The sequence below is a fragment of the Cryptomeria japonica genome, chromosome 9 (assembly GCF_030272615.1).
Source record: "Cryptomeria japonica chromosome 9, Sugi_1.0, whole genome shotgun sequence".
In the NCBI taxonomy this organism is placed as follows: domain Eukaryota; kingdom Viridiplantae; phylum Streptophyta; class Pinopsida; order Cupressales; family Cupressaceae; genus Cryptomeria; species Cryptomeria japonica.
The window spans coordinates 630,486,549-630,514,151 of record NC_081413.1 but is presented as its reverse complement, the minus strand read 5'-3'; the positions used below and the strand labels follow the sequence as shown (position 1 = coordinate 630,514,151).

Below are 27,603 nucleotides of genomic sequence, written 5' to 3'. Positions count from 1 at the left end.
ATTTGAGATCACAAAATGATAGACAATAAGCTCCCACTACAATGTTATAAAGGCGCGATAGCAACCAAAAGAATATACCTCTTGTACTCAAGATTATGGAAAGATCTCCTATTTGAAAAATTGACCTAAGTGACAAACATAAGATCATAGTATGGAACAATATTATTTACAAGTTTCTATTATAATACTATGAAGGTAATGAAGCAACCAAAAGAGATCTGTCTATTATATTGAAACCTAAAACAAGGCTTTTCCCATAAACAAATGACTCTATTACATTGACACTCCAATATAAATTATATAAAATATTAAGACTATTCATATCTATTATCCAATAAAATAATATAATACTATTCATATCTATTATTTACAAGTTTCTATTATAATACTATGAAGGTAATGAAGCAACCAAAAGAGATCTGTCTATTATATTGAAACCTAAAACAAGGCTTTTCCCATAAACAAATGACTCTATTACATTGGCACTCCAATATAAATTATATAAAATATTAAGACTATTCATATCTATTATCCAATAAAATAATATATTAAATATCTTTTGATATTTTAAAATAAATTTAGAAAAATTACATATTAGAAAATCAAATCAAAATGTTTTAATGTTATCTCATTAATTCATTTGTTACAACTAATAAAACTTTATCAGATTCATTGTAATTCTGTGTGAGAGGAACTTAAAAAAATATTCAAAATCAGAAGAGATACAAATGCCTTCCCATTTAAAAATCCCTCGAAGGAGCTCTGATACAAGAAAGGTTTAAGTAGGGTTTACCAGAATTGTCATCTAACTTTTTTGCCATGAGTAGACTCGAACTCTGATGTAGTTTTTTGTTTGGGATTACTGGGGTAAGTTTCTCCGAAAATGCAGGTTGCTGGGAACAGAGGTCTCCAGAGGGCTATCAGAAGCCCATTTTTATTTTCAGTACAAACTATTTTAACTTCAAAATCCGCACAAGATTACGAGCAATTGAATGTCGTTAGGAGTTTCGGCGCATTTGTCCAAGGAAATAATACGCCAGGTTCATATTCTTTTTAACGTGTTTTGTATTTTTAGGGTTCATGCTAATTTAAAAAAAAATCAGTGCCATGAATGACATTTGTTACTTCATTAACCTCGTGAGTTTGGTTACTATTGAATTTAATGATTATTCTGTCGGATTCGAACCTTAGACACACAGTAAATCGAACTTATTTTGATTTTCGTTCCAATGTTTTTCTCTATTTAGGACAAGTTAACGTCGATCTAGTTTTTTAGGGCCTTTTAAGAAAAAAAATTCTATCTCAACAACCTGATAGGCAGAGATCTCAATTCTTTCAAGTTCTCGGTGTGCTATGAAAGTCGTAAAATTGCAGCGAATGTTGGGCTTACTGCAGTGAATGAATATTTGCCACCTCGGAGAACAGTCAAATATACTTAGAGCAAAAACACTTATCGGCATAAATCCAATTTTTCACTTTTCCCCGCTGTATCCTGAGTTATATTACCACTCTCCGTATATTTTCCCGATGCTGTTTATAAAACTTACTCATGGAATCTTTTATCATTTCTAATCTATTTGTCGATACCAATCAGCAAACTATACTAATAAATTTTGGAGCCACCCAAAGATAGCATTAATAAAATACCATACATATCTTAATATGTAATTCACATGATTAATGGTACTACTGTTGATCTCTTCTACTTCTATTTAGAATTATATGAAGAACTGGTCATGTATTGATGTGTCTTAATCAGGTATAAAATATTTGTTTTTTCTTTAAATTTTGGGAAGATTATGAATTAGAGACATTGAAGACGTGACAGTAGACCTTGATGAATTTTGTTTTCTTGATTTTTGAGCTGCCCTGCAAAATTGTTTTTTGAAAATAATATTTTCTAGTTATATGATACAACACCATGTAATATCCTTACAAGCTTCAAAATCTTTTCGCTAGCCATACGCAAATATTCTTGGATTTGGAAGCATTATAATGTGCATTATAGTACATTTTGGTTTCATTTGCTCTGTATTTTCAAACTGCTCTTTCATGTGCAAGCAGATCTGCATTAGATGTTTCTTTATAACCCTTGAGTTAAAAATATGGTGTTTTTTATTTCTTATATGAATTGCTTTTGGTTTTACATGAATGTCGTGTAGTTTTTTTCTGTTTAATTTTGGTTCAATGTGATAATTCATTTCTACTACCATAAGAAAAGTTAAAGGTGCTTTTCCTGTCTCCTATTTTGCTTTTTGTTTGGTTTACATTTACAGGCATGCATTTGTACTTTCCTTCATCAAATGATGCTTACATATGCATGGATATGCTGTATTTTTAAGTTTACACCTCAGCTATCATTCTTAGAGTGAGCATTTCTGGCAGGTGGTGTTTGCCAATATGCTGGTCAATATTTGGTGAACAGGAGAATGCAACGGTTTCTGTCCACAGAAGTTGAGAAACCAAACTCAAATCCTACAGGTTGAGACTTTTTGCTACATCATCTCTCTTTATTGATTTCTTTTACTCGTCATTGTCCTAAAACGAACAATCTACATAAAGAGTATTATGATGACTAGACTATTGGTGCTTAACTTATTCTTAGCCATATGTGCTTCTAATTCAATTAAATAGAGTATGAAGAGAATTTAAATAGATTCCTTTCTAGATGGCCATATTAACATTGTTAGGAGAAAGCTGTAGAAAAATTGTGCAAAAATATTTTTAATATTTTTTACTAAAAGCATAGTTTCTAACTTTCTGGTATATATTATTTTGTAGAAATCAAAAAATCAAGCTTGATTGGATATTATGAAATATTCTTTCCGGGATATTAAAGTTCCAAATGGGACATTACGAATGATATTATAGCAGTAGTCCTACCAACCTGTGGGTCTAAATCCAGTTCATGTAGTGGAGAGAAAAGACTAGAGGCAGCATTATAAGAGGCTAGTCTCTAAATTAGAGAGAATAAAATGGCTGATTGAGAGGAAGAACAAGTGAATAAGTGGAAGGCATATTTGCAAAGGCATGAACAAATGACTAGATTGCTCCTTCAAGTGCTTTAGAATGTGAATAATACAAATAGTTCCCGTGGGCCTTTCAAACTAATGGACGAGAAGGTGGTTATTCAAAATTTCAAATCATTCAGGGTCAGAAAAAAACAATAGAACTCCACTTGGATCGCTACCTAGAATAACACAACCCACATTCTTACCTAGAGTTGAGTAGACACGGGAAGAGGAAGATTAAATATGGCACCAAATGACTTTGATGAATGCAGAGATGCATACTCAAGACTTGATCCAGATATCAAAAGACATTCCATTTATACAATTTTATAATGCAAGATCAAGGAATATTTTAAGAAAAGAATAAGAGTGAAAAAGAACATTTAGAACCACAATCCGAAGTGTTGGTTTTATATCAGAATTGAAATATAAGCAGAAATGTGACACACAGAACAATGAACACAGCAATTTATCCTGGGAAAACCCTTCTACTTGAGGGAGAAAAACTCAGTCATATATCTCTTATATATAGTTCAGATGAACAAATTCTGGATACAATTGAGGAGACACTTCTCCTATGAAATGCAAATAATAATGCTGATGCTGAAAGACAAACTACTACTGCTGAGGATCGAATTGCTGCTCTGCTTGTAGGAGCGAATTTATTGAATTGCATTGCATGATCAATTGGAGGATTTGATCCTCAATATATATGTGTGTGGGGCGCCAATTTTCTAGGTCGGCTAGCAAGGTATAGGTGGCTGACAGGAGAAATATCTCCTGCGGCTACCTTAAAAAATAACACTCCCTCTTAGCTAAGGAGATATTTCATCATGGAGTTTGTCAACATGACAATCACAATGACTACACCCATTTGTGGAAGGACGCTTATCGTCATGGATGACGTCCACAATGGCTACTCCCATGCATGGAAAACACATCTCATTCTCAAAGATGTCCAAGAGTTCATCATGGAGTCTCTCAATGTGATGCCCACAATGGCTACTCCCATTTGTGGATGTCACGGAGTCTCTCAACATGACATACTCAAAGGTAACAAAAGTATATAGAACCACATCTCCGTCTCAGAGAAATGACAAGACTCACTAATGTTGAATCTCCCTCTCAGTATGGGCGGCATTCTCCACAACCCCAAGCTTGTCTCTGAAATATGCAAACTTCACTTTGGAGAGAGGCTTGGTGTGAATATTAGCCGTTTGCTCATCAATGGAAATGTACTTGAGTTGAATTGCTTCCCTCTGCACCATGTCTCAGATGTAATGATACTTGATCTCCACATGCTTTGACCTATCATGAAAGACAGGATTTTCTGCGAGCTTTACACAACTTTGATTGTAACAATGAATCACAGTCGGCTCTAGTGTATAATCGAACAATCTTGCAAGGAGCTTACGAAGCCACATTGCTTCTCAAGCTGCAACACATGCTGCAATGTATTTTGTTTCTGCGGTGCTTAGAGCTATAGATGTCTATTTCCTGCTACACCAAGAAATCATGGCTGATCCTAGACTGAAATAGCAACTAGATGTACTCTTTCTGTCAGTTGCACTCCCGACCCAATCAGAATCAGAATAGCCTTGTAAAATCAGACCTTCACTGGAAGTGTATCTTAAACCATAACCCACTGTACCACGCAAATACCTCAGTATATGCTTTGTTGCAACAAGATGTATTTGTCTGGGTTCACACATGAATTGACTCAGGGCATTTACTGCATAACAGATATTTGGTCTAGTGTTAACTAGATACATTAATGATCCAATTAACTGTCTATACATGGTAGGATCTACCAAATCTGAATGAGTTGCAGAGTCACTCAACTTCTTCAAGTTTGTCTCCATAGGTGTAGACATGGACTTGCAGTCCATCATCCCAAATCTCTTCAAGATGTCTATAGTGTATTTCCCTTGAATTAGAATGATCTCATTAGATCTTTGCCATACTTCCAGTCCTAAGAAATAATGCATAAGACCAAGATCCTTCATTTCAAATTCAGAAGCTAATTCTTTCTTGCATTGGACAATGAGTTTTTCCTCTCCAGTAAGAAATAAATCATCAACATAAAGTACTAATATAAGAGCCTTACCTTCAACGATCTTGAAGTAGAGGTTGGAATCAACATCATTTTTGGAGAATCTTAAGCTTATCAAATATTTGTCAATCCTTTCATACCATGCACGAGGTGCTTGTTAAAGGCCATACAGAGCCTTCTTTAATCTGCATACATGAGACTCCTTTCCATGAATCACAAGACCATTTGGCTGTTCGATGTAGACTTCTTCAATCACACCATTAAGGAATGCAGTCTTTATGTCCTTTTGATGTAACTTCCATCCTTTAGTAGATGCAATAGCAATGATTGATCTAATAAAAGTGTACGGGGGCGAATGTCTCCTCATAGTTTATTCCCTTCTTTTGAGAGAATCCTCTTACCACAAATCTTGCCTTGTATTTTTCAATGCTACCATCAGCTGCATGCTTGATTTTGAAGGGCCATTTCGAAGATACTACAGATTTTCCTTTACGTCTAGAACAACATCGTATACATCATTTTTAATGATTGATTGATATTCTTCTATCATTGCATCTCTGCATACTTGCTGGTTTGATGCCTCCTCATAATTGGAAGGTTCAGAGTCAATGATGTGACTCATAGATGCCACATAGACTGGAAACTTCTGAGGTCTCTTCCTTTCCTTGAAAGTGCTTCGAGGAGCTGCAAATTTTTCTACCTCTACAGTCTGGCGAGCCCACAGAGGCCTTTTATGACCTACTGCAAAATCTCTAGGTACATTAGTTGGTTCTATAGGATCAACTGGATCAATAGACTTGGGTGATATATCAGATTCCCTCTAAATGTCAGGTGCTTCATCAGAAGATATGATCATATCCTGAGGAGCCTCTTGCTCCTCACAGTTAGTTTAAGTTCCTTTGGATCTTTTGAAGGCAACTTCTTCTTCGAAAGAAACATCCTTGCTGATCTCAATCTGTTGTTGTCCTGGAATATATATTCTGTAGGCCTTTGAAGATTCACTATATCCTACGAATATACCTTTCTTGGCTGAAGTATCTAGCTTTGATCTTTTATCCTTAGGTACATGAATGTAAACAGGATAACCAAATATTCTTAAGTGACTAACCTCTGGTTTCGTACCCGTGAAAGCCTCCTCGGGAGTCATGTTTCCCAAAATTTGGTGAGGGCTCCTGTTTTGAACATATACAGCTGTTCTGGACGCTTAAGCCCATAAGAAATTCTGCAAGTCTTGATCATGAATCATCGCCTTGGCTGCCTCGACTATCGATTTGTTCTTCCTTTCGGCAACACTATTTTGCTGAGGATTGTAAGGAACACAAAACTCCCTCTTGATCCCTGCCTCGATACAAAAGTGATGAAATACTCCAGAGGTGTACTCCCCCCCCATTATCTGATCTTAGAACTTTAATTCTGGTTTGAACATATACAACTGTTCTGGACGCTTAAACCCATAAGAAATTCTGCAAGTCTTGATCATGAATCATCACCTTGGCTGCCTCGACTATCGATTTGTTCTTCCTTTTGGCAATACCATTTTGCTGAGGATTGTAAGGAACACAAAACTCCCTCTTGATCCTTGCCTCAATACAAAAGTGATGAAATACTCCAAAGGTGTACTCCCCCCCATTATCTGATATCAAAACTTTAATTCTTTTCTTAGAAATGTTTTAAACTTGGGCCTTGAAATCTTTGAATCTATCGAGGACTTCCTCAGATTCCTTAGATTTTAAGAAGTATATCCAAGTCTTCCGAGAATAATCATCAATGGAGGTTACATAATACCAAAAACCACTTAAAGAAGCCACAAACATTGGTCCACATAGATCAGAATGAATAAGATCTAAAATTTCCTTTGATCTACTGTTACTACTATGGAAGGAACTCTTGTTGTTCTTACCAAGTGCACAACCTTTGCAAATGCCATCGTGCTCGAGACCAAGCTTTGGAAGGCCAGTTACCATCTTCTCCATAGATGGAAGAGCTTTGAAGTGTAAGTGAGCAAGTCTCCTATGCCATAGCTCACTTGGACTGATAGAACTGTGTAATAATGCCTGAACTGGTTGAATTGATAATTTGTATAGGCTGTCTTGACGAACACCAATCACGCGAGCATTTTTTATGCTAGAGTTCTTGGGCCATGCAAGAACTTTCCCATCGGAAAAAGCAACCTTGTACCCTTTGTCCTCTAATGCTGAAATGGAGACAAGGTTTCTTTTGATCCCTGGTACAAACAATATGTTGCTCAAGTGAAGAGGAATACTTGAATTTAGTTGTAAAGAGGTGGCCCCAACTCCCCTCACGGAGTAACACGCATCATCACCAATTATGACTTGTAGGTTTGACTTTTCTTCTATTAGGTTGGTGAGATGCTCATTGTAGCCAGTGATATGACGTGAAGCACCACTATCTATCAACCAGGTATCACTGTTGGTTGGAATATGACTTGAGAGGGTAGAGATGAATAGAAATCCCCCCGAATCGTCTTTGGATTCCTTTTGAGACGATACGTCTGCAGTAGAAGGATGTTGTTTTGATCTAGTTAAACAATCTTGAGCATAGTGACCATACCTGTCACATCTGTAACACTGGATGTGAGAGATCCTTCTTCTTTGGTTTTGGAGTGGAATCTGATTTTCCGTCTCTGTTTCTTTTGAACGAGCCTCTCTTTCCTTCTCTTCTGGAAGTATGTGTAGCAAGTACATGATTCTCTTCATTGTGAGAATTTCACCCATTTCCGCTTGCTGCTAGTCTGGATTCTTCTTGAATGCAATCAGCTTGAAGACGATCAAACTTGGGCAACTTGGATCTACCACTGATGCTTTGAATAAATGGCTCCCAAGATTGAGGAAGACCATTTGGAGCCAACATGACTAGATCTCTATCATCAACGTTATCTCCAATATTGCCTAGCTGATCTCTCAATTCAGAAATCTTCATAAAGAATGACATGACTGACTCACCTTTAGTCATCTTGATGTGATGAAGCTGTTGTCTCAAGGCAAGTGCTTGGCTAGTATTGTTGATCTCATACAATCCTTGTAGTGCTTTGAACATTTCTTTAGCCGTCTTCATTTTGGAGATCATCGGAATTAGGTGGTCCTTTACGGAGTCTATCATGATCTTTCTAGCCTTTGTTCCATTTTTCTTCCATAGAATTTTCTCCGCATCATCGTTTGGTTCAGGTACATCTTTTTCCACGAAATCTATAAGATCATTCTCCTCTAGGGCAATTAGAACTCTGAATTTCCACGAGTTGAAGTTTGACACACCCTCAAGTCTATCATCAACTTTGATGCCGTTCACCATCTTGAATCCTTGAGAAACTACCTTAGCGAGTTGCCTTGACTGCTTACACAAATCTGATCAGATCTTTTCTTAAGCCCGCTTTGATATCATGTTGGTTTTAGATCAGAATTGAAATATAAGCAGAAATGTAACACACAGAACAATGAACACAGCAATTTATCCTGGGAAAACCCTCGTACTTAAGGGAGAAAAACCCAGTCATATATCTCTTATATATAGTTCAGATGAACAAATTCTGGATACAATTGAGGAGACACTTCTCCTATGAAATACACATAATAATGCTGATGCTGAAAGACAAACTACTACTGCTGAGGATCAAATTGCTTCTGTGCTTGTAGGAGCGAATTTATTGAATTGCATTGCATGATCAATTGGAGGATTTGATCCTCAATATATATGTGTGCTGGGCACCAATTTCCTAGGTCGGCCAGCAAGGTATAGGTGGTTGACAGGAGAAATATCTCCTTCGGCTACCTTAAAAAATAACACCAAGAAGTCATCAAAAAGGTTACAACACTAGAGCAGTCAATGTCTTGGACCCAAATCCATTCTAAGGAAGTTTTTTTCAATCAACAAAAGAAAGATTTATTCCTATCACAAGAAAGACCGAGGACAGCCTAAACAAATTTAGAAAAGAAAGTCTTTGCTTCTTATGCAGGGAACCTTGGGTGCCAAGCCACAAGTGTTGGAGCAAAGAAACAACGACTTTAGAAAAAGAGTTGGGGAAACATATTGTAGTATCAAAAAATAAGGAGGTGGAATATGAGGAAGTAAACACATTAGAGCCACAAGCTAAAGGGAAGATTTCAGTAGTTACTGCCATTGGTTTTGAGTATGCAGGAATTGTTAGATAAAGAATTAACGATAAGCAATTTGGAAATGTTGACACTAACTTAGTATAATTGCAAGGGCTCCTGCTTTAGTTAAAGAATTATTATTATTGTATTTTGTGTTTCACATAAATGTGGACCTTAAACAATAATACGAACACTCTCAAGTAATTTTTAGGGTTTAAGTTAAAAATTTAAAACGTAAGGTCGCTTCATTCTTTGTTGGGTTCTAACCCAATCATAAGTTATGTATTTAAGCTTCCATTAACATATTTGGGTTCATGTATTGTTATTCTGTTTCCTCAATTGTTGTTGTCACTAAAGAGATTTTAAGTTGGAAGAGTTAGCTTTTTCTATAAAATATGGTAGCCATGGTGAATATTTCTCTTAATATACACTAGGCTAAGATGGAAATCTCTGTTGAGAATGCTATTACATTGGATTTTTTTATGTCTGCATTTATCTTCTGCGTCAGACATTGAGAAAATATGGTAGCCATGGTGAATGTTTCTCTAAATATACACTAGGCTAACATGGAAATCTCTGTTGAGAATGCTATTACATTGGATTTTTTTATGTCTGCATTTATCTGCTGCGTCAGATATTGAGAACCCTAGATTGCATGCATATGAGCCTGTAATATCAACATTGACAACTGACTTTCCTAGTTAATTACGCCAACATTATTTTTTAAGTAATTATTGTTTAAATACATTAAATTTTACTGCAGAGTGGATGCTATTTTTTTTCTACATAATGCTATCTTTAGTTATAGCTGACCATTCTAACTTTTTGATTGTTGTTAGTTGTATAGAAGCTGTACAGGAGTTGTACCAGAAAATTATCGAATCACTGGATTCTAAAAATTTACCTCCAAATACCCTGCGGGATTCATTTCTGGAAAAGTGTAAGAACACTGAAGATGTGAAGCTGGTGTTTGAGCTCTTGGAGAAGCTTCGGATTTTTGTAATATACAAATCCTTCAGTGTAGTTTTAAAATTTTTGTTATCTTTTCACCAATTTACTTGTTATGTAAAATTATGCACCCAAGTATGTAAAATTGGATCAGAATCCAACACATACAGCTGGATAACTAGTTCCTGAAACTTGTTTCGGATGCAGAAAACAGCAGGCTTATGTCAGCACGCAAACTGGCCAAAACAGATTACTAGAGCAGTTGCTTCTGCATGCATTCGTGCAAAAGCTCCAGAAATTGGTATTGAATGGATGAGCCTGTAATTCTGTCGTTGGCACCAATGGTCCTTAGAGTTCATTTTTCTGATTGCCTTAATTGTTTGTAAACTTTGTAATCATACGGTGCTTAAGTTTTAAGTGACAGGGTTAGTGTTTGAATAAAATGAGTTGAAAAAAGTACCTTAAGACGAGATAAATTTTTCTACAGGATTAAAGACTCTTTGGAGACACAATGTTTATGGACTCACGCCAGATATTGGTGCTGCCCATATTCTTCTGGTAGCAGAAGTTTCTCATTAAGGATCATTTAATTGAATTTCTTAGATTTATTTATTTGTTAGTACTTTAGAATCTACTATCCCATGAAAATGATGTTACATTTCTGCAGCTTTATTCAAGAGAGAAAAAGAACATTGTTCTCATGAACAAAATTCTGGAGACCGTGAAAAAGAATGTCTTGAAAGCACACCCAAAAACTGCAGATATTGTTCTCAGGTTTGTCTTTCAAGTTTTATTGACTTATAATTTGTTTATATTTTGCCTTTTTTATCCTTCTCAGACTGGAAGTTATTGAGTGCATTAATTGGATCTTTGGTCATTATTAATAGTTCTAGTTGTTGGTTTGAGTGCTAGCTATTGATAGGTTTGGTAACCAATGGGACAACTCTTCAAATTTGTGGTTTGATCAAATTATTGTCACTAGACTTTTTTTTGCATCCCATAATCTTTTCATCGTCCTCAAACTGGGAGTTATTAAAGGACGGAGTTCTTGTTTCTGTTGTGCTTTTGTTTGCATCTCAGAATCTTTTTGATGAAAACCCTTGTTCAACATAAATTACCTTAAAAAGAAGTGATCCGTGATGTCAAAATTAAAAGTGTAATTCTGATTATCTGTCGAGGATTGTTAGGATTAGCAATGTCTATTCAAGGCTAGGTGTTCACTGTTTACATAATCCATGTTAGGAAGACACATGCATGCACCTCCAATATCGTAAGATTTTTTATAATATCAACTTGATACAAATGCAAACAAACAATGTCCATTAATTGGAAACAAGACACAAAATAAAACCATTTCCCTCATTAACCTGTAAAGGAGAATATCACAGTAATCAAGTCTACTAGAATTTCAGCAGCATTCCAACATGTAAACATTGCTTAGAGAATAGCAAGAATGAGGGAAGAAGAATGGGAACAACCACAAGAAGAGAAAGATAGTTGATGCAGATATACCCTGTCAATTGGAAATCCTTTCAGGAAAGCCCCACCCTTTAAAGTACACACATTCAACATATTATTCAACAGCATCAATGGTTTCAATACATTCATAGGATACCCTTTTGAGCTTTAATGGGATGAACACTCTTGCTCATTTGGTGGAAAACTGACAACATGGTCTTGCAAAATGCCTTCTATACATCCTCTATCCCTTCCCTCCAATATATAGACTTAAGGAGGTCAAACTGGCAAAAAGCAATACAAGGGGCCCAAAAAGGTCCCAAAATACTAAGGTATGGATTCTAATGACTTTCACATGTGGAGCCATTGTGGAATAGAAAATAACTTTGATACAGGTACCATTGACTTCCATTGTGCAAGCTCAAGCACTCCCCCAAAAAGCATTAATTACATCCTGTACTCTCTAATAGTACAAGATGCTTTTACAAGTCCACTATTTAGCTGCCTATTCAATGCCTCAGTACAAACAATATATTCAAGGCCCTAGAGAATAATAAAATAATAAAATATATCCCTACCCTCAAATAGGCATTTATTTGCCCATTCCATAACTTTTGCAGATACATTATTTACACATCGAGTGAATAATTGAGTTATATAAACACTTAGCATATGCAAGGTGATTAGCACAAAAGCGTAATGGGCTTCAACAAAGATGAATCAACCACCAAGGGTATAAGCATTTTGCACCGACTTCATGTGCTCATGAGCTTATAAAGGCAACTTGTGAAATTGACCAAGTGACCATTATATTGACTGCAACACTCTCATCCTCTATCATGCCTAAGCACAAAAGATAGGAAATGAAGGCCAAGAACATGCTTGGAATGTTACATGAAAGCTATTGTATCACGCCTCAACTTGAACACACATTGAGTATCTACTAAATACTCAACTCAATAGCTGGAATTGCAATGACAACCAGTTGCTAACACATCCAACTAACCATATTTCAAGAATATGGTAAACCATCATAGGTAGACCACCTACTATCAACAAATCCTTCCAAATCTGCAATCACAAGTCTCTATATATTCATTATCCTGCACAAAGTCTGTCTTTATTGGCATTGAAAACTAAAGACCTTAGTACTGTAGTCCATGACACATTTACCTAGGATTTCCAGTACATTGACAATGTCTAGTCTGAAACCAACTAAAACATCTAAAAGTCCACCAACAACACTCACATAAAGGATGTGGCTCAAATTCTCTATGCCACTAAGTATTAAAGAATTTTGGTGTCCCCAATTAAAGACACTAGGAAAACTATGCAAACTTTTGTATTTCATGTGTATATAATTTTCTTGTGAGTTTTTATGAATCATAGAAAGTTGGAAATAGGAGCTGAAAGTAACTAGTAATTGTGTAAGATAAAAATAGGTACCATCTAAATCCATCCAAACCGTAACATAATATAAATTTCAGAAATTGAATTCAGTCTAACTTAGCAATTAATGGTATTAACTATTAATGTAAAGAAATGTCAAATTTGATTACTATTACAAACAAGAGGTATCAGCAGATAATGAAATGAAATTAACACAACTAAAGCAAGATCAAAGGGCAACAATGCTGATTTAATTATAAAACCTTCTAGAACTGGCTTTTAAATAAATTATTCAAACAAGAAAAATAATTGAGCTCTGTTTGTTGCAAACTTGATCTATTGTGGCAGGTTTAGTATCATTGACGTCAATAAATATCAAACATTAACATATATAACAGCTGACAGTATGATGAGGGGCTAGAAAATGCTCTTGTTGTGAGCTGGTACAGCAAGGTTGGATTATTTAGACCTAGTAAATGATGCACGGCCTGCCCCAAACCCTCCAGCATTGGCGATCAGATCTGGAAAAGTTGCAGTGATTTGTCCCATGCCCTTTCCAATAGAGGCGATCAGCCCCTAAATGATTAGCACCGTGTTTTGACTCATGGTGGCAACATGTTGATATGATTGACCTTACAAAATGGATATAATACAGTCCTGCAACAACAATTAAATTACCCTAAAATCAGAGTAGCTGGAAACGCCTTTGTCCCTCCCTAGGCACGTTTATCATCGTATCCGTTCCGGCATCCGATACAGCCCAGATACACGTCAAATTATGTACCCGTGCATTCCCAAAAAACCTTGATATCCAACCATGCTAGATACTATGTCATTTGATTTTTTTAAAATTTGACGTAAATCTGCCTAAATTTAATTTTAAGAAACTTCATGAATTTGAAAAAAAAAAAATTGGTATAAACAAAGCCTACACCAAATGAGAAAGACAAATGAGATGTTTTCCTATTTCAGTGACCCATTTTTTGGGTTATCTTCCAATGCAAGTCAACTATTTTTTCATATTGTAAAATGTTAAATCAACTTATCATTATTTATGTAGCAATTATGTGTCTATATTGCTTTTGAAGTTATGAAAATCTCCTCGAATAACTTGAAAATTGTGTTAAATATATGTGTACGTTTTTTTTATGAATGACGTATCCAGCCGTATCCATATTGGGGGTCTTAAAAAATTGCCGTATCCGTATCCGTGTCCATGCACTTTGCCTAAAATATATAATATTTTAATCCTCAAATTAGGTGTTGTGCAAATTTTACAATAATTTGATCAAAACACAGATTTGTTTGCAATTAATAATCGTTTGCATCTGAACCAATGAGTACAATTGTGATGCTTGATGTGGAATCACCCCAGTTTGGATTTTGATGGTTTTTGTCCTTAAATTCACAATGAATGCCTCTAAGGGTTTTCATCCTTTGGAATTAGCAGCCAAGTGTTTTTGTCCTTTGGAATTAACAGCCAAGGGGTTTTGTCCTTGTTTGCACAATTTTAAAAATTTGAATTTCCAAATGACAACGGTGGTGATGAAAAGAGGGCACTAGCTTTGGCCTCTATAGGCACTACAAATTGGGCCCTCAAAATAAATAAATAAAATAAGTACTTTTTTAATAATCAAATACATAGGCAACAAGGTCTTATTTAGGTGCCGTCATAAAACAACACTAAAATACTCTAAATAATTGGGTGCCAATAAGTAATGTTGTCAAATTCAAGAAGGTGACATGACAAGAACACCCATTGATTTGCAAACTTGAAAATATAACTGCTGCAAAATATATCCTACAAACCAAACCATGTCCACAACCAACACCAACACCAACTGGTGCATGTTTGTGACAAGTAAGGTCTCTATCTCCAAATGCCCAATAGAAAGGCCATCTCAACATTGCAAGGTGAAGTATAACAAGAAGAAACTGAAAGGATGTAAAGCTCCAAAATTGAAGGAAGATCAAACAACCATTCTTGCAACTAGGGGCTATGCCCAAAGCTAACAAACATCTCTTGTATTTTTCAAACTAGTCTTTAGAATTGACATGCATGGCTCAAGACTTGAATACGTGAGAATAGAAGACGCATAATGGAATGCTTCTGAATAAAAAGTGGGAAATACCTATCAAACCATTCACTATTGAGTGGACCAGCAAGAGTAGTTGTATGAGATTGTTCTACCTTTGAAGTTCAATCTCCTCAATAGGTTAATGCTAAAATCATGTCGAACTCACACGTAGGCCCCTTTGTCTTTTTGCTAAAATCTCATCTAGCGCATCACCATTCTAACATTCAATCTCTAATTTCTAAGAGATGTCTAACCTCACCAATTCTAACATAGGTGCACAATTAATCATCTCATGCCAATTGAGCTCCAATTGCGACACTGCAATAACCACAAGCTCACAATGCACAATGATCTTAATGTTGATGGAGTAGATTTTTTGTAAATCATTGCCAAAGCTTCCACTTTTTAGTACAGAATCTTGGAACTTATCGTCATGCTATGATTGTCATCTCTTGAATATAAGATTGTCTATCTCTAGTCAACATATTTGCTCAAAAGCATCCAGCTCATGCAACAACTCCAATTGATAATCAAGAATGCATCATGGTACAACAATACCATCCTTGAAACCAAGGATCATTTGTCCAAACTAACAACTTACAATTGATAACTCAACTGAAAACTCTTGGAGCCCTTCATGGCAACTTGCCATCTACATCTTCAAAGAACATGAAGATGATCATCCTTTGTACTGCCAAAGAACTCTCAACGTTTGCATAAGGTAGGACTGAAGACCTCCTCGTGACAGCAATATACACTGCTAAAGATTATCCATCACAAAGTAGCATATCAACATCATTGCCAAAGCTTCCACTGAAAGTGGTCTTGAGCTACACATGGCACCATGATAAACATCTCCTAATTGGAGATCACCCATTTCCCTTACACAATCAGAGTATTTAGTTGCAAAATCAACAACCTCTTAAAGGAAAATTAGAACCATGATCTCTAACCAGAAACATACCATTGTTTATGTAATTGCGCAAAGCTTCTTCTGATTGTGATCTAGGGCCTCTTAAAACAACACAATCAATTTCTGTAGGGTACCAAAACACATTTGCACTCCCTAAGCCGTGCTACAAGAAGGCCACAAGCATATCAAAGTATTGTTGTAGGCAAAGCAGCAAAATCCTTTTGGGGAAAATATCGACAAACCAAAAGTATAAGAGTTTTTCAAAAGATTGAAAAAAATTGGGGAAACAATTGAGACAAAATTAAATTATCAAAGAACATATAAAAAATGAAAAAAACAAAAAAAAATGAAAAGAAAAAAACGACTGCATTTTAATTTATAGGCATTTTAATAGCATAAACATATTGAGAGAAAATAGAAATGAGACTAGAGATCTAGGGTGGTAGCATCTATCTTGGTCAAGGGGCAATGCTTCAAATAGGATCTAGGCAGCAATGCCTGCAGCAAGGTTAAGGAGTATGTTGTGCGTTATGCACACCCCACCCCTGTTACAGGGGACCCCCTTGTTCTCTTCTTTGTGGTCTACCCGATTGAGAGAGAGAGCGTCACAAAGAGGATCGACCTTTCAAAAGACGTTAGAATGCTGAGTAATTTCCTGTCAGAAGCCAACGAAATGCTGAGTTGCATCCAGGTGAATGACAAACGTCTTCAACACTCGCAATAAACCTCTTCATAATGCGAAACAAACAATTCGCGCATTCTTCCGACCATGCTCGATAAAATGCCGATGCACCAATGATTTAATGAAAGAGGGGTCGATCTCATGGATTTTGAAATTGTGGTTTTCATTTTGCCTCACAAAGCCGAGAAATGTCTAGAGCGCTTTGTGCCTTCTTTCGTGAACATATTCAAAATGCTGATAAATCCCCTATGAAGCCCGATAGGAATAGTCGGGAGATAACCAAGGATGAAGTGAGAACCTGAAGGGGCTGAAGTTCGGCATTTTTCTCCCCTAGAGTTCGACCTTTTTGACGGGAAATGAAATCGCCATTTCTAACAAAATGGCTGAATTCCAAAGTCGGGCGATTTTAGCGTTTAGAATAGAAGTTCGACCTTTTCTACCATTTTGCAAAACTTAGACTAAAACCTAAACTTGACATTTTTTATGTTTTTTGTGAGAAATAAAACACTTCGCGCAAATTATCCCAATAGCCCGAAATTCCTCAAAAAGAGAGGGCGTTTAAATTTCGAAGCTAAATCGCCTAAAGGCCGAAATTTCACTCTTATTCGCCCAATTCAAAAAAAAAAGGCCGAATTCCAAAGGGGGCGAGTAAGTCAAGTTCGGCATTTTTATTAGATTTGCAAGGAAGGAGAAATCACTCATTTTTGAGCCAATGGCCCGAATTGCAAAGGGCATTACAACTTAAATGCAAACAAAGAAAATCGTGCAAAAGGGTCAAAATACTCGAAATGAAGAGCAAAGAGCATTCAAATTAAGCTTGCAAATGGGACTGAAAGACCCGAACTTTCATGAGCAAACTTTAACGTTTAAAGAGAAAAATTGCACAAAAAGAGATAAAAGCCCGAAAGTACTAAATAAAGTTTGTTGGAGATAGGGCATTTTAAAACAAACAAAATTTTGCACATTTTGGTGCAAAATGCCGAGGTTTCTTTTAAGATGGAGAATAAAGGGGCAAAGTTCGTCATTTTTTTACTTTGCAAATGATCCAAATTGGCCAAATTTCTTCTCTAGAGGTTAGGCGTTTCAAGTCAAAACAACAAAATCGTGCACTTTCTTCCACTTAGCCGAATTTCATCACGAAGGCAAAAGGCATGAAAAAAGAAACATCTCACAAAGAGTTTCTTAGGCCCGAAAACTAAAATGAGAGGTATTGCGACTTGAAAGGTCATCTCGCATTTTAATTTAAAAGTCCAAATTTGGCAAGCAAAGGCATTTTGAACTTAAATGTAATCTCTCAAAGCTACTAAAAGGTCCGAAAAACCCAAGCAAGTTAGACATTTCACTTGAAAGTCAAAATCGCTCAAAACATGTAGAAGGCTCGAATTTCGTCTAAGTAAGAGAGCAAATCAAGAGCAAGGACCGAACTTCATATTGGAGAAGAGGGGCATTTAAAGATGAAATTGAATGTGATTATTAAATTATTTTATTTAATTTTTTCAAAATGATTATTAAAAGTGGAATTCATTGTTTGCAAGACGACGTCGGGAAGAGCTAAAGTGAAAACCAAAATGCAAATTGAGGACTTGATCACGATCAATGCTAGGAAGTGCTGCCAATGCAAGAACGTGCTGCAGAGTGCAAGGTCGAAGCGATAAAACACAAAGAAGCGTGCCATCACGAGACCACGAGTGGAAGTCCACCAACAAGATTAAAGACAAGGAACACTCAAAATGCTACCAAATATGCATTCTCAGAAAGATACACAGTTGGATTTAATTCTAGAAAATCAGTTTAAAAACTGAACTGTTTTATTGTAAAAGAACTGCTTGTGGGTCCCGCTCAAGATATTTTAAAACAAAGGAACACAGGTTAGTTATGTGCAACTACTGGATTGACCCGAATTGATGTCAAATAGTTGTAGGTAGTTGAGAAAGTGGTTGGGGGGATAACTGAGGATTAATTGGGCATGGGTTAAAGCTGCCAAGATCTAGAAGGTAGATTGCAGCTGTTGGATGCAGTCAATCTTGCCCATTGATTCAAATTTGTAAAATCTATAAAAGGCAGGATGTTTCTCATTGTTAAGGGTTAGATTGTTAGATTCTAGTTAGATTTTAGTAGTTAGGAATAGAGTAGAACTGCTGCAGAAATTGTTGTAATGACAGCCAAAATCAATATATGAATATTGAAGAATGGCGCTTGTTATTTTGGTTTTCTTCTGTTTGCATGGTTTCCTTCAGTAGGTTTTGACAGATCCTTTTTGGTGTGCAGGTATTTGATGAGGTTCATACCATTGGGGGGATATGCTGATTGTGTATCCCTGTGTATGGTTAACCTGAGCCTTTAAAATTGTGTTTAGTTCAATTGTAGGTGTCCATTTGAGTTGCGCCAGAATTGGGTGCTCAGGCATGCACCTGCAGTCTAAAAATCTTCTAAGTCCCCTTGAAGATTGCACCGTTGTTGTGAGGTTGTGAGTTATTCTGGCCAAGCAGGGATTGGTTATGTCGAATCCATCTCTACTTGCACACCAATCTTGTTAATTTTTGGTCTCCTAAACCTTTCTCTTTTGCTTTTATTCCCCAATTTGAGAAACACAACATCATTTTAGATGTAGACCAGCTTGTTGCAAAGCATAAGGCCCCTTGTGCTCCCAGCAAAACGCATCAACCGTTGAGTTATCCCGTAGTCATGAACTGGCATTTGGAACCTTGAGGTTGTCCCCTTTGATCAACTAAAATAGCATTAGGGATTCCTTATACAAGAGAGGATAGGATACTCAACGAGAACATTCTATTCTACGTTGGCCAGATAGAGTTGTAGCGATACAATTTTAGCCACGTCAACAAAGTAGCGTGTTATCAATTCCTTGTGGGGGTTTGGGGGCGACACCTGTAGAGGGGTTGAGGGGTAGTGCCCTTCATAGTGTCTAAGGGCGTTGCCCTAAGTGCCCTCCCTGTTGTGATATAGGGTGAGATCGAGAGGCAAAACCCTCGCCACCAAATCCAAATTAAAGCCTTTCAAACGACGCAAATCTTCATGGGGTATTGCTACTTTTCATAATTTTATGGCTTTTAATTAAGTTTCAAGACTAGCTATTTAATTTTTGATTTCTTATACTAATTTTTGATATATATTTATTAATAATATTATTAAAATTATATCAGAATTTTTCTTTTTCTTTTTTTTTAAATGCCTGGTAAACTTTTTAATGTGACTAGTGACTTTGGCACTACACGTCCTCCGGCTCCACATGAAATGCTTTTAGCTCGAAGCTTTGAACCAGTGAGGTCACAAATGGGGGACCTCATTCCCATATAACAATGCTAAGGCTCAAATCCTTGAGCACATTGGATCAGTGAAGGCTCAAGCTTGTGATCACAATGGCCCAGCGGAGGTTTGAACCTTGTTGGTCACATCAACACCACTACCACTTAACCAAAATACTATTGGAAGAACCCATTAATTATATCGGTATTAATTAATTAGAAAATATTTGAATTTATATTAAAAAATGTTTTTAAAACCATTTTTTAAATGTTTAAAAAATTATAATTCATTATGTATTCAAATTAAGCAACTTTTATCTTAATTGAAAATTCCTTTACTTTACAAAGTAAAACAATAATATTTTGTAAAAAATTAGAATATAACTTCATAATTTGTAAATAAATACATAAATATATATGTATATATATTAAAAATATATATACTTTGTAAATATATATTAAAATATTTATAATATAGAAAATGTGTAAAAAAATAATTTATTCTTTAAATACTTATAAATATTTAGTTCATTCATGGGGTGGGGTTTCAAAACATTATGAGTTGTGAGGTTTGTCATATATTCACAGGATAATAGGTATTTTTCCCTTTTCAGTTTCTGTGATGGTTGCCACTCCATAATCTGTTTTATCTTTGCCCATGGAGGGGAAGGCTATGGATGGAAGTCAAGGAAGAATAAAAGATAGAGGGAAGAAGATGAGATTGCTACAGAATAAAAAAACAACACCTTTATGAATTGCTTGTAGCAACATCATTTGAATCTTGAGCGTTGCAGAGGATTAAAGGAATGGAACTTGAAATCGTTAAAGGACAAGAATTCTACCACTTGCTTTGTAAGAAGTAGAGAAGAGAGGTGTGAAGAGTGTTGAAGATTAGAGCTCGGAGTAGAGTTTGAGTGGAAATTCTAATTGTGGAAAAATAGATTAAAAATGGTTGAAAATTGCAGAAATTTGCACAATGGGATTTAAATGTGATTTTAATGCTTGTGAATGAAAATAATTCAGTCAATAAATCTCGACCACAATTTTCTTTGAAAATGCAATTTCTTTTGGGTAATTTTTTTGCCAACTACCATGATTCATGATTTTGGTGATTTTTGCTTCTTTGGTTTTTGGAAATAAATGTACTCCTAACATCCATCTTTCTGTTTTACTACAATGAATATACCAATGCACCATGATGATTGATAAGGCCAACCAAACAAAATTTACATCTGCATGGCATGCTCCAAGAAAACCTTGTTGCAACAAGACACAGACATCACATTGAAAGTCTATGAGTATAGACAATCCACATTTGAGTTCTCTGTGCAACATGTAGGTATGGACAACCCACACATAGGCACAAGATATGGCATCCAAAGGTGAGGGGAAAAGCATAGCCAATGCTCCAATTGAAAACAAAGAAGCTATAAAACACTGTAATGTCCCCTATCAGTCTAGGTCCAGAAATAGGGACAATTACTTCAATTCTTCACACTTGCACTATCTAATCTCTGTAACTGAATTATGGTTTGGACAATATCACTTGCTATTTCTGTTATGTACAATAATCTATATGCTAAAAGTGAATTTGTATGATATGCAATAGTCCTTGCTAAGTTCGATATAGCAATATGGTTATGTGACTGAACTATATACAAATTGCTTTATCTGATTTGACAGTCTGAAATATGCAATGACCCATAAAACAATAACTTCTATGGTGATCCAACTGCTTACAATCAGTGGTGTTGTATCTAATGTAGAATTACATGCTTGCTATCAGTAAGAGACAGATATGCGGATGTTCAAAGAGCAGATCCAAATATATGGATAAGAGTTAATAAGTTTCCAATTCCCTGTTTGTCTGCCCTTTATATTACAGCAAACTATAAACGTTGCATTCATATACTCATGTTGCATTTCCATCCATAACCTACTAAATTCAGACTGATAATATTAGATCAAGTTCTGCTCTTATTTGTCTACTTTCCTGATTATCAGATGAATTCCTTAGTTCCCTTTTTTTATACCTTCAATAAATGACTTCTATTTCTTATTATATCTTTATTAGAAAAACGGTCACAATCCTTCATCCAAACCGTTGCCCTTTAATACCTTATAGTTTATTTTAATTTAATCCTTTTTTTTTCCAATTGATAGTATGGAACTGTAATGTCCCCAACTCAAATCAAAATGCTTAACAGCAGTTTGGCTGCCCTTTCCTTGGCTTACCCAAGAGGAAGAGGACATAGAGCATCATTGGGTAAAATATGGAGTCCTTGGCTTGTTATAATTTCTAATTTTAAGTTGAGTGCACATCTTTTGATGCAACTTAAGTGAACTTAAGTTATTTTTAAGTGAATTTAAGTTATTTTAATTTGGACATGTCTTTTTAGGCAATTTTAAGTGATGCCTAGCCAAGGGACTTAAGTTGTCCCCTCTTTATGTACTTAAGTGACTTAATTAAAACATGTGACAAAAGCCAAGGTGGGCCCCAATTTCAAGAGTTCTTATTGGTGTACATTTTAGGTTTTTATTTTGGAGCCTTGGATTAAGAGGTGGCCTATCAAGGGTTGAGATTCATTCATCTTTTTAGAAGTTGTTATAAAACACCCTAAGGGCTCATTTTGAGGGGATTATGTGATGAATTATTCTGAGTATTGCTACAACAACTTGGCTTGAGGAGTTAAAACCTTGAGTATCCCTGTTTTCGGTGTGACACATGGGCTCACCCTAGGCAGAAGAGTGTGTTTCGGCGGAACAACCTTAGGTTTGTGAAGCCCTAGCTCACTATCATTCAGAGTTGCAAGTACAGATCAGGTTGGAGACCAAATTGGAGAACAAACTCAGTGCTGAAGACTCAGATCTGGAATCATCTACAACTGCAAACCATCAATTTCTGAGTACTTTGTGGACAGCTACTGAGGAGCACATAAAATAGACCCAGCATTGACCATTTTGGGGAGCCTAGAGCCACTTTGAGGGTCAGCTAGGGTTTGGAAATCATTCTGAACCACTTTGAGGTATTTTTGGTATTGAAATCTGCATATTTATCTCTACTTTTTCCTCAAAAGTTGAAGGAAAATTCAATGTATTTCATTTGTGAAAATTCTGGGTAGTAATGAGGGTTTTTACTTTTTATTGTATTTTCCTAAGCTCAGAAATAATCTAATATCTATATTTTTAGCTGCACAAATCAGATCTGAAATCTGATCAGGATTCTGGGTTTGAAATAGGCATATTTACGTGCAAATAAATTTCCAGATTTGTGCCCGAGTTTGTAGAGGTGTTTTCTTTTGACAGTTTTGCCCTAGTTTGCAGTAATTTTTGTATTTTTTTTAGCACCCCTATTTGGGGATATTACAGTGGTATTAGAGCTGCAAGACTTGGCAACCTGCTGGGTTTTATTGCATGCATGGAAGAGGTGGTCATAGCCTAGAGAAATTCAAAGGAACAATGGCAGGTTCAGATTAGCCACCATCATCAAGTGAAGAAGAAGCAAAACAGATGTTTTCAGACATGATAAGACTGCTGAATGATAACAATCTCTAATTGAGTCAGTTGGCACATAACAATGAATGGGCTGCACATGAATGGTGGTATCACGGTTTTGTAACACCAGGACATGATGCCATAGTCTCTTATGACCAGTTTTGCACTACATTGATGGATAGATTTGACCGAAAGGATTCAGAGGCACATTCTAGAGAGTTGGCTCAGTTGAAGCAGGTTGGCACACTTGATGCATATATTTCAGAATTTCAGCGATTATCAGTTATGGTTACTGATGTGTCCAAAAGGAGATTGATTTTTATTGGTTCATGGAGGGTTTGGCTGAACCTCTTAAAGGTTGGGTCAAAGCTTTTGACCCACCATCCTTGCAAGATGCTATTAAGCGTGCAAGGAATATGGAGTTATCCACACCACAAGCTAGGTTTTCCAACAAGTTTCCACAAAGATCCTCACCATAGAGTTGGCCACAAAAAAAGGACAAGAAACCTGAAAATACCAAACTAGCAGGAGAGATATCTAAACCATTTGGTGGGATAGCTTGTTAGACAAGGGATGAGTTGAGATGGAAGAGGCTTTGTTTTGATTGTCGTGAGCCTTGGACACCTGGACATAGGTGTAAGAGTGGGGGCAAAGCCCATTGGATTGAGGTTTTTGAAGAATCTAGTGATGATGAGTTGGACGTTACATAGTTTCAGGATGCACAACATGAGTAGATGGATGGAGATTCAGGCACAGATGAGCATCAAGATGATTTGGCAAAAATGGAGGGTACAATTGCAACTCTCTCTACCACTCCTCATTATAGTGCTTTCCGAGTTAAGGGAGTTGTGCAAGGACAACAGGTAGTTGTGTTAATTGATTGTGGGGCTATCCACAACTTCATTGATGCATCCTATGTGAAAAAGAGGGGTCTGAAATTAGAGGAACATGAAGGCTTTCATGTGAGGACAACGAATGGCACATTGTGCTGTGCAAATCTTGTTCCACAATTGAGCATGGCATTAGGTAATTACACCCTTACCGAGGACTTTTATCTAATTGACATTTAGGAAACTAATGTTGTGTTGGGTGTTCAATGGTTGTATACTGTAAGTCCATATTTGACAGACTTCAAGACTATGCAATTGAGTTTTACAACAAATGGCAAAAAAGTGGTATTAAGGGGCTTATCTTTAGATGCACCTAGAGTTGTTTCAGCTAAGAGGATGGAGAGAATTTGTTGTCATTCAGAGACTGAGTGGGTGGTGCAATGTTTTATTACAGATAAGCCCACAGATACAGGACAACAAGGATATCACATTGACATACATGGCTTGTTGGACAAGCATAGCATAGTGTTTTTCAGATTTACCCCATGGTTTACCTCCAAATCGTGGTTTTGAGCATGTCATTGAGCTTGTGGATAACAAGCCGGTTGCTACAGATCCTTACCGTCATCCCAAGTGATTCAAGGATGAGATTGAGAAGACTATTTGGGAGTTGTTGGATGCAGGACATATACGACCTAGTTCTAGTCCTTTCGCTTCTTCTGTTGTCTTGGTGAAGAGGAAGGATGGCACTATGAGGATGTGCATAGAATATCGTGCACTTAATAAGAAGACCATCAAGAACAAGTATCCCATTCCGCGTATTGATGAGTTGTTGAATGAGCTACATGGAGCGGGCTACTTTTCCAAAATAGACCTTCGGTTAGGATACCATCAAATCCGAGTTTGGGAGTAGGATGTGCACAAAACAACATTCAGATGCCACTATGGACATTTTGAGTATTTGGTAATGCCCTTTGGATTATCAAATGCTCCGGCTGCATTTCAATCTTGTATGAACTATGTGTTCAACAAGCAATTGCGGAAATTTGTGTTGGTTTTCTTTGATGACATCCTAGTATATAGCAAGACGTGGGAGGAGCATCTTCGGCATCTTGACGAGGTATTGAGCATTTTGGCAGCTAATTCCTTTTTTGCAAAAGCTTCTAAGTGTGAATTCGGTATGACCGAGCTATTGTATCTCGGATATGTCATTGGGAATGGTGGAGTGAAGGCACATAGGGAGAAGATTCAAGCTATACTTGATTGGCCACCACCGAAGAACGTGTCACAATTGAGAGGCTTCATTGGTCTATGCACATATTATAGACGGTTTGTGAAGGGCTTTTCTTCATTAACCGCTCCTTTGACAGATTTGACCAAGAAGGATGCTTTTGTTTGGACATATGAGTCTCAAGGGATCATGGATCATCTTAGGAATGTAATGGGTACTTGTCCTGTTCTGGCTTTACCGGATTTCTCTAAACCTTTTGTGCTTGTGTGCGCTGCATCTGGTATTGGTATTGGGGCTGTTCTAATGCAAGACAAGCATCCCATTGCTTATGAAAGCCGAAAGTTGAATGAAGTGGAAAGGAGGTTTTCTACATATGATAAGGAGATGTTGGCAATCATGCATGCACTTGAGAAGTTTCGCCAATATCTTGTGGGCAGCAGATTCACAGTGAGGACTGATCATAACAGCCTCAAGTATTTCATCGAGCAAAAAGGATTGAATGAAAGACAACAACGTTGGGTAAGTAGGCTACAAGGGTATGATTTTGATATTGAATTTGTTAAGTGGAAAAATAATGTTGTTGCTGATGCATTGTCTAGAAATCCTACATTTTGTTCACTTTCAGAAATTTCAGCCACTTGGAAGGATCACATATTAGCAGAATATGCCAAAAATCAGCATGCTTGTGATATTTTAAATGGTAAAATTGATGATGAGAGGTATATTGTGCTTAATGATATCATCTATTACAAAGATAGAATCTACCTAGTGCTTGAAAGTGAGTTTAAACATAAGATTCTTGCTGGTGTTCATAACAATCAGCTTGCTGGTCACCCTGGTTATTTGAAGACATACAAATGCATTCGTAAAAGATTCTAATGGCAGGGAATGAAAGATGATGTTCTTAAACATGTGAGAGAATGTCTTGAATGCCAAAGAAACAAGGCTGAAACTTCTTTTCTAGCAGGGCTGCTACAACCACTTCCAATTCCAAATCAGAAATGGGAGCAAAATATCAATGTACTTTATTACTGGGCTGTTTAAGGTGAATGGTAAGGATTGTATTTTTGTTGTAGTGGACAGACTAACAAAGTATGCTCATTTTATGCCTATGCCTTTTGAATTCAAAGCACCACAAGTTGCTGGCCTGTTTTTTGAGCAAGTTTTCAGACTACATGGAGTGCCAAAGAGGATTGTAAGTGATAGAGACCGTATATTTATCAGTACGTTTTGGCAAGAATTGATGAAGCTAGCTGGAACAGAACTTGATCATAGCACTAGTTATCATCCTCAAACAGATGGTCAAACCGAAATCGTAAAGAAGTGGCTTGAGGGCTATTTGAGGAATTATGTTTTGGGTCAGCAAAAAGTGTGGGCAAGATGGTTACATTTGGCAGAATTTTGTTACAATACTACATATCACATGAGCATTGGCATGACTCCTTTCAAAGATTTGTATGGGTATCAAGCTTCTACATTTGTGGATTTGATCTTTTCAGATTCTAGAGGCCCGAAAGCTCTTGAGTGGGCTAAAGAAAATCAAGATATCCTCAAAGCACTCAAGGAGGATATTCAGATTGCACAGGAGCATCAGAAGAAATATGCTGATCGGCACCGAGTTGAGAGGTCTTTTGAGGTGGGAGACTTGGTATTTGTGCGTCATCAGCCTTATAGACAATCTTCATTGAAGATGAGTGGGGTAGAAAAGCTTAAACCCAAATTTTATGGGCCTTTCAAGGTGACTAAGTGAACTGGTGAAGTGGCTTATGAGTTGGAGCTGCCGTCTACCAGCAAGATTCATAATGTATTCCATGTGTCATGCCTCAAAAAGGCACTTGGACAGCATGTCACACCTTCTATTGAATTACCTCCCGTGGATGAAGAGGGTAAATTGATACTTATTCCAAAAACAATTTTACAAGGGAGAAAAGATTGAGGAATAAGGTAATCTCTGAATATCTTATCAAATGGAAAAACTTGCCCTTAGAAGATGCAACATGGGAAGGAGAGGAGATTCTTAAGCATCCTAGTCTTCAAATGCTTGAGGACAAGCATTCTTTGGGTGGGAGGACTGTAATGGCCCCAACTCAAATCAAAATGCTTAACAACAGTTTGGATATCCTTTCCTTGGATTACCCAAGAG

The 27,603-nt window shown here is 36.6% G+C and overlaps 1 protein-coding gene across 3 annotated transcripts in view; it reads left to right on the top strand.

Moving 5' to 3' along the window:
- The first annotated feature begins 669 nt into the window (after nt 1-669).
- LOC131048284 (uncharacterized) overlaps nt 670-27,603 on the top strand; it is a 69,918-nt gene continuing 42,984 nt past the window's right edge. The window contains exons 1-6 of one of the 3 annotated variants that reach the window (XM_057982179.2): nt 670-1,040; nt 2,386-2,481; nt 10,021-10,172; nt 10,329-10,422; nt 10,609-10,679; nt 10,789-10,895. In XM_057982179.2, coding sequence (XP_057838162.1) covers nt 884-1,040; nt 2,386-2,481; nt 10,021-10,172; nt 10,329-10,422; nt 10,609-10,679; nt 10,789-10,895 — 677 coding nt within the window. In that variant the 5' untranslated portion in view covers nt 670-883. The remainder of the gene's footprint in view (nt 1,041-2,385; nt 2,482-10,020; nt 10,173-10,328; nt 10,423-10,608; nt 10,680-10,788; nt 10,896-27,603) is intronic. The other 2 variants (XM_057982178.2, XM_057982180.2) reach the window with 2 other exon arrangements.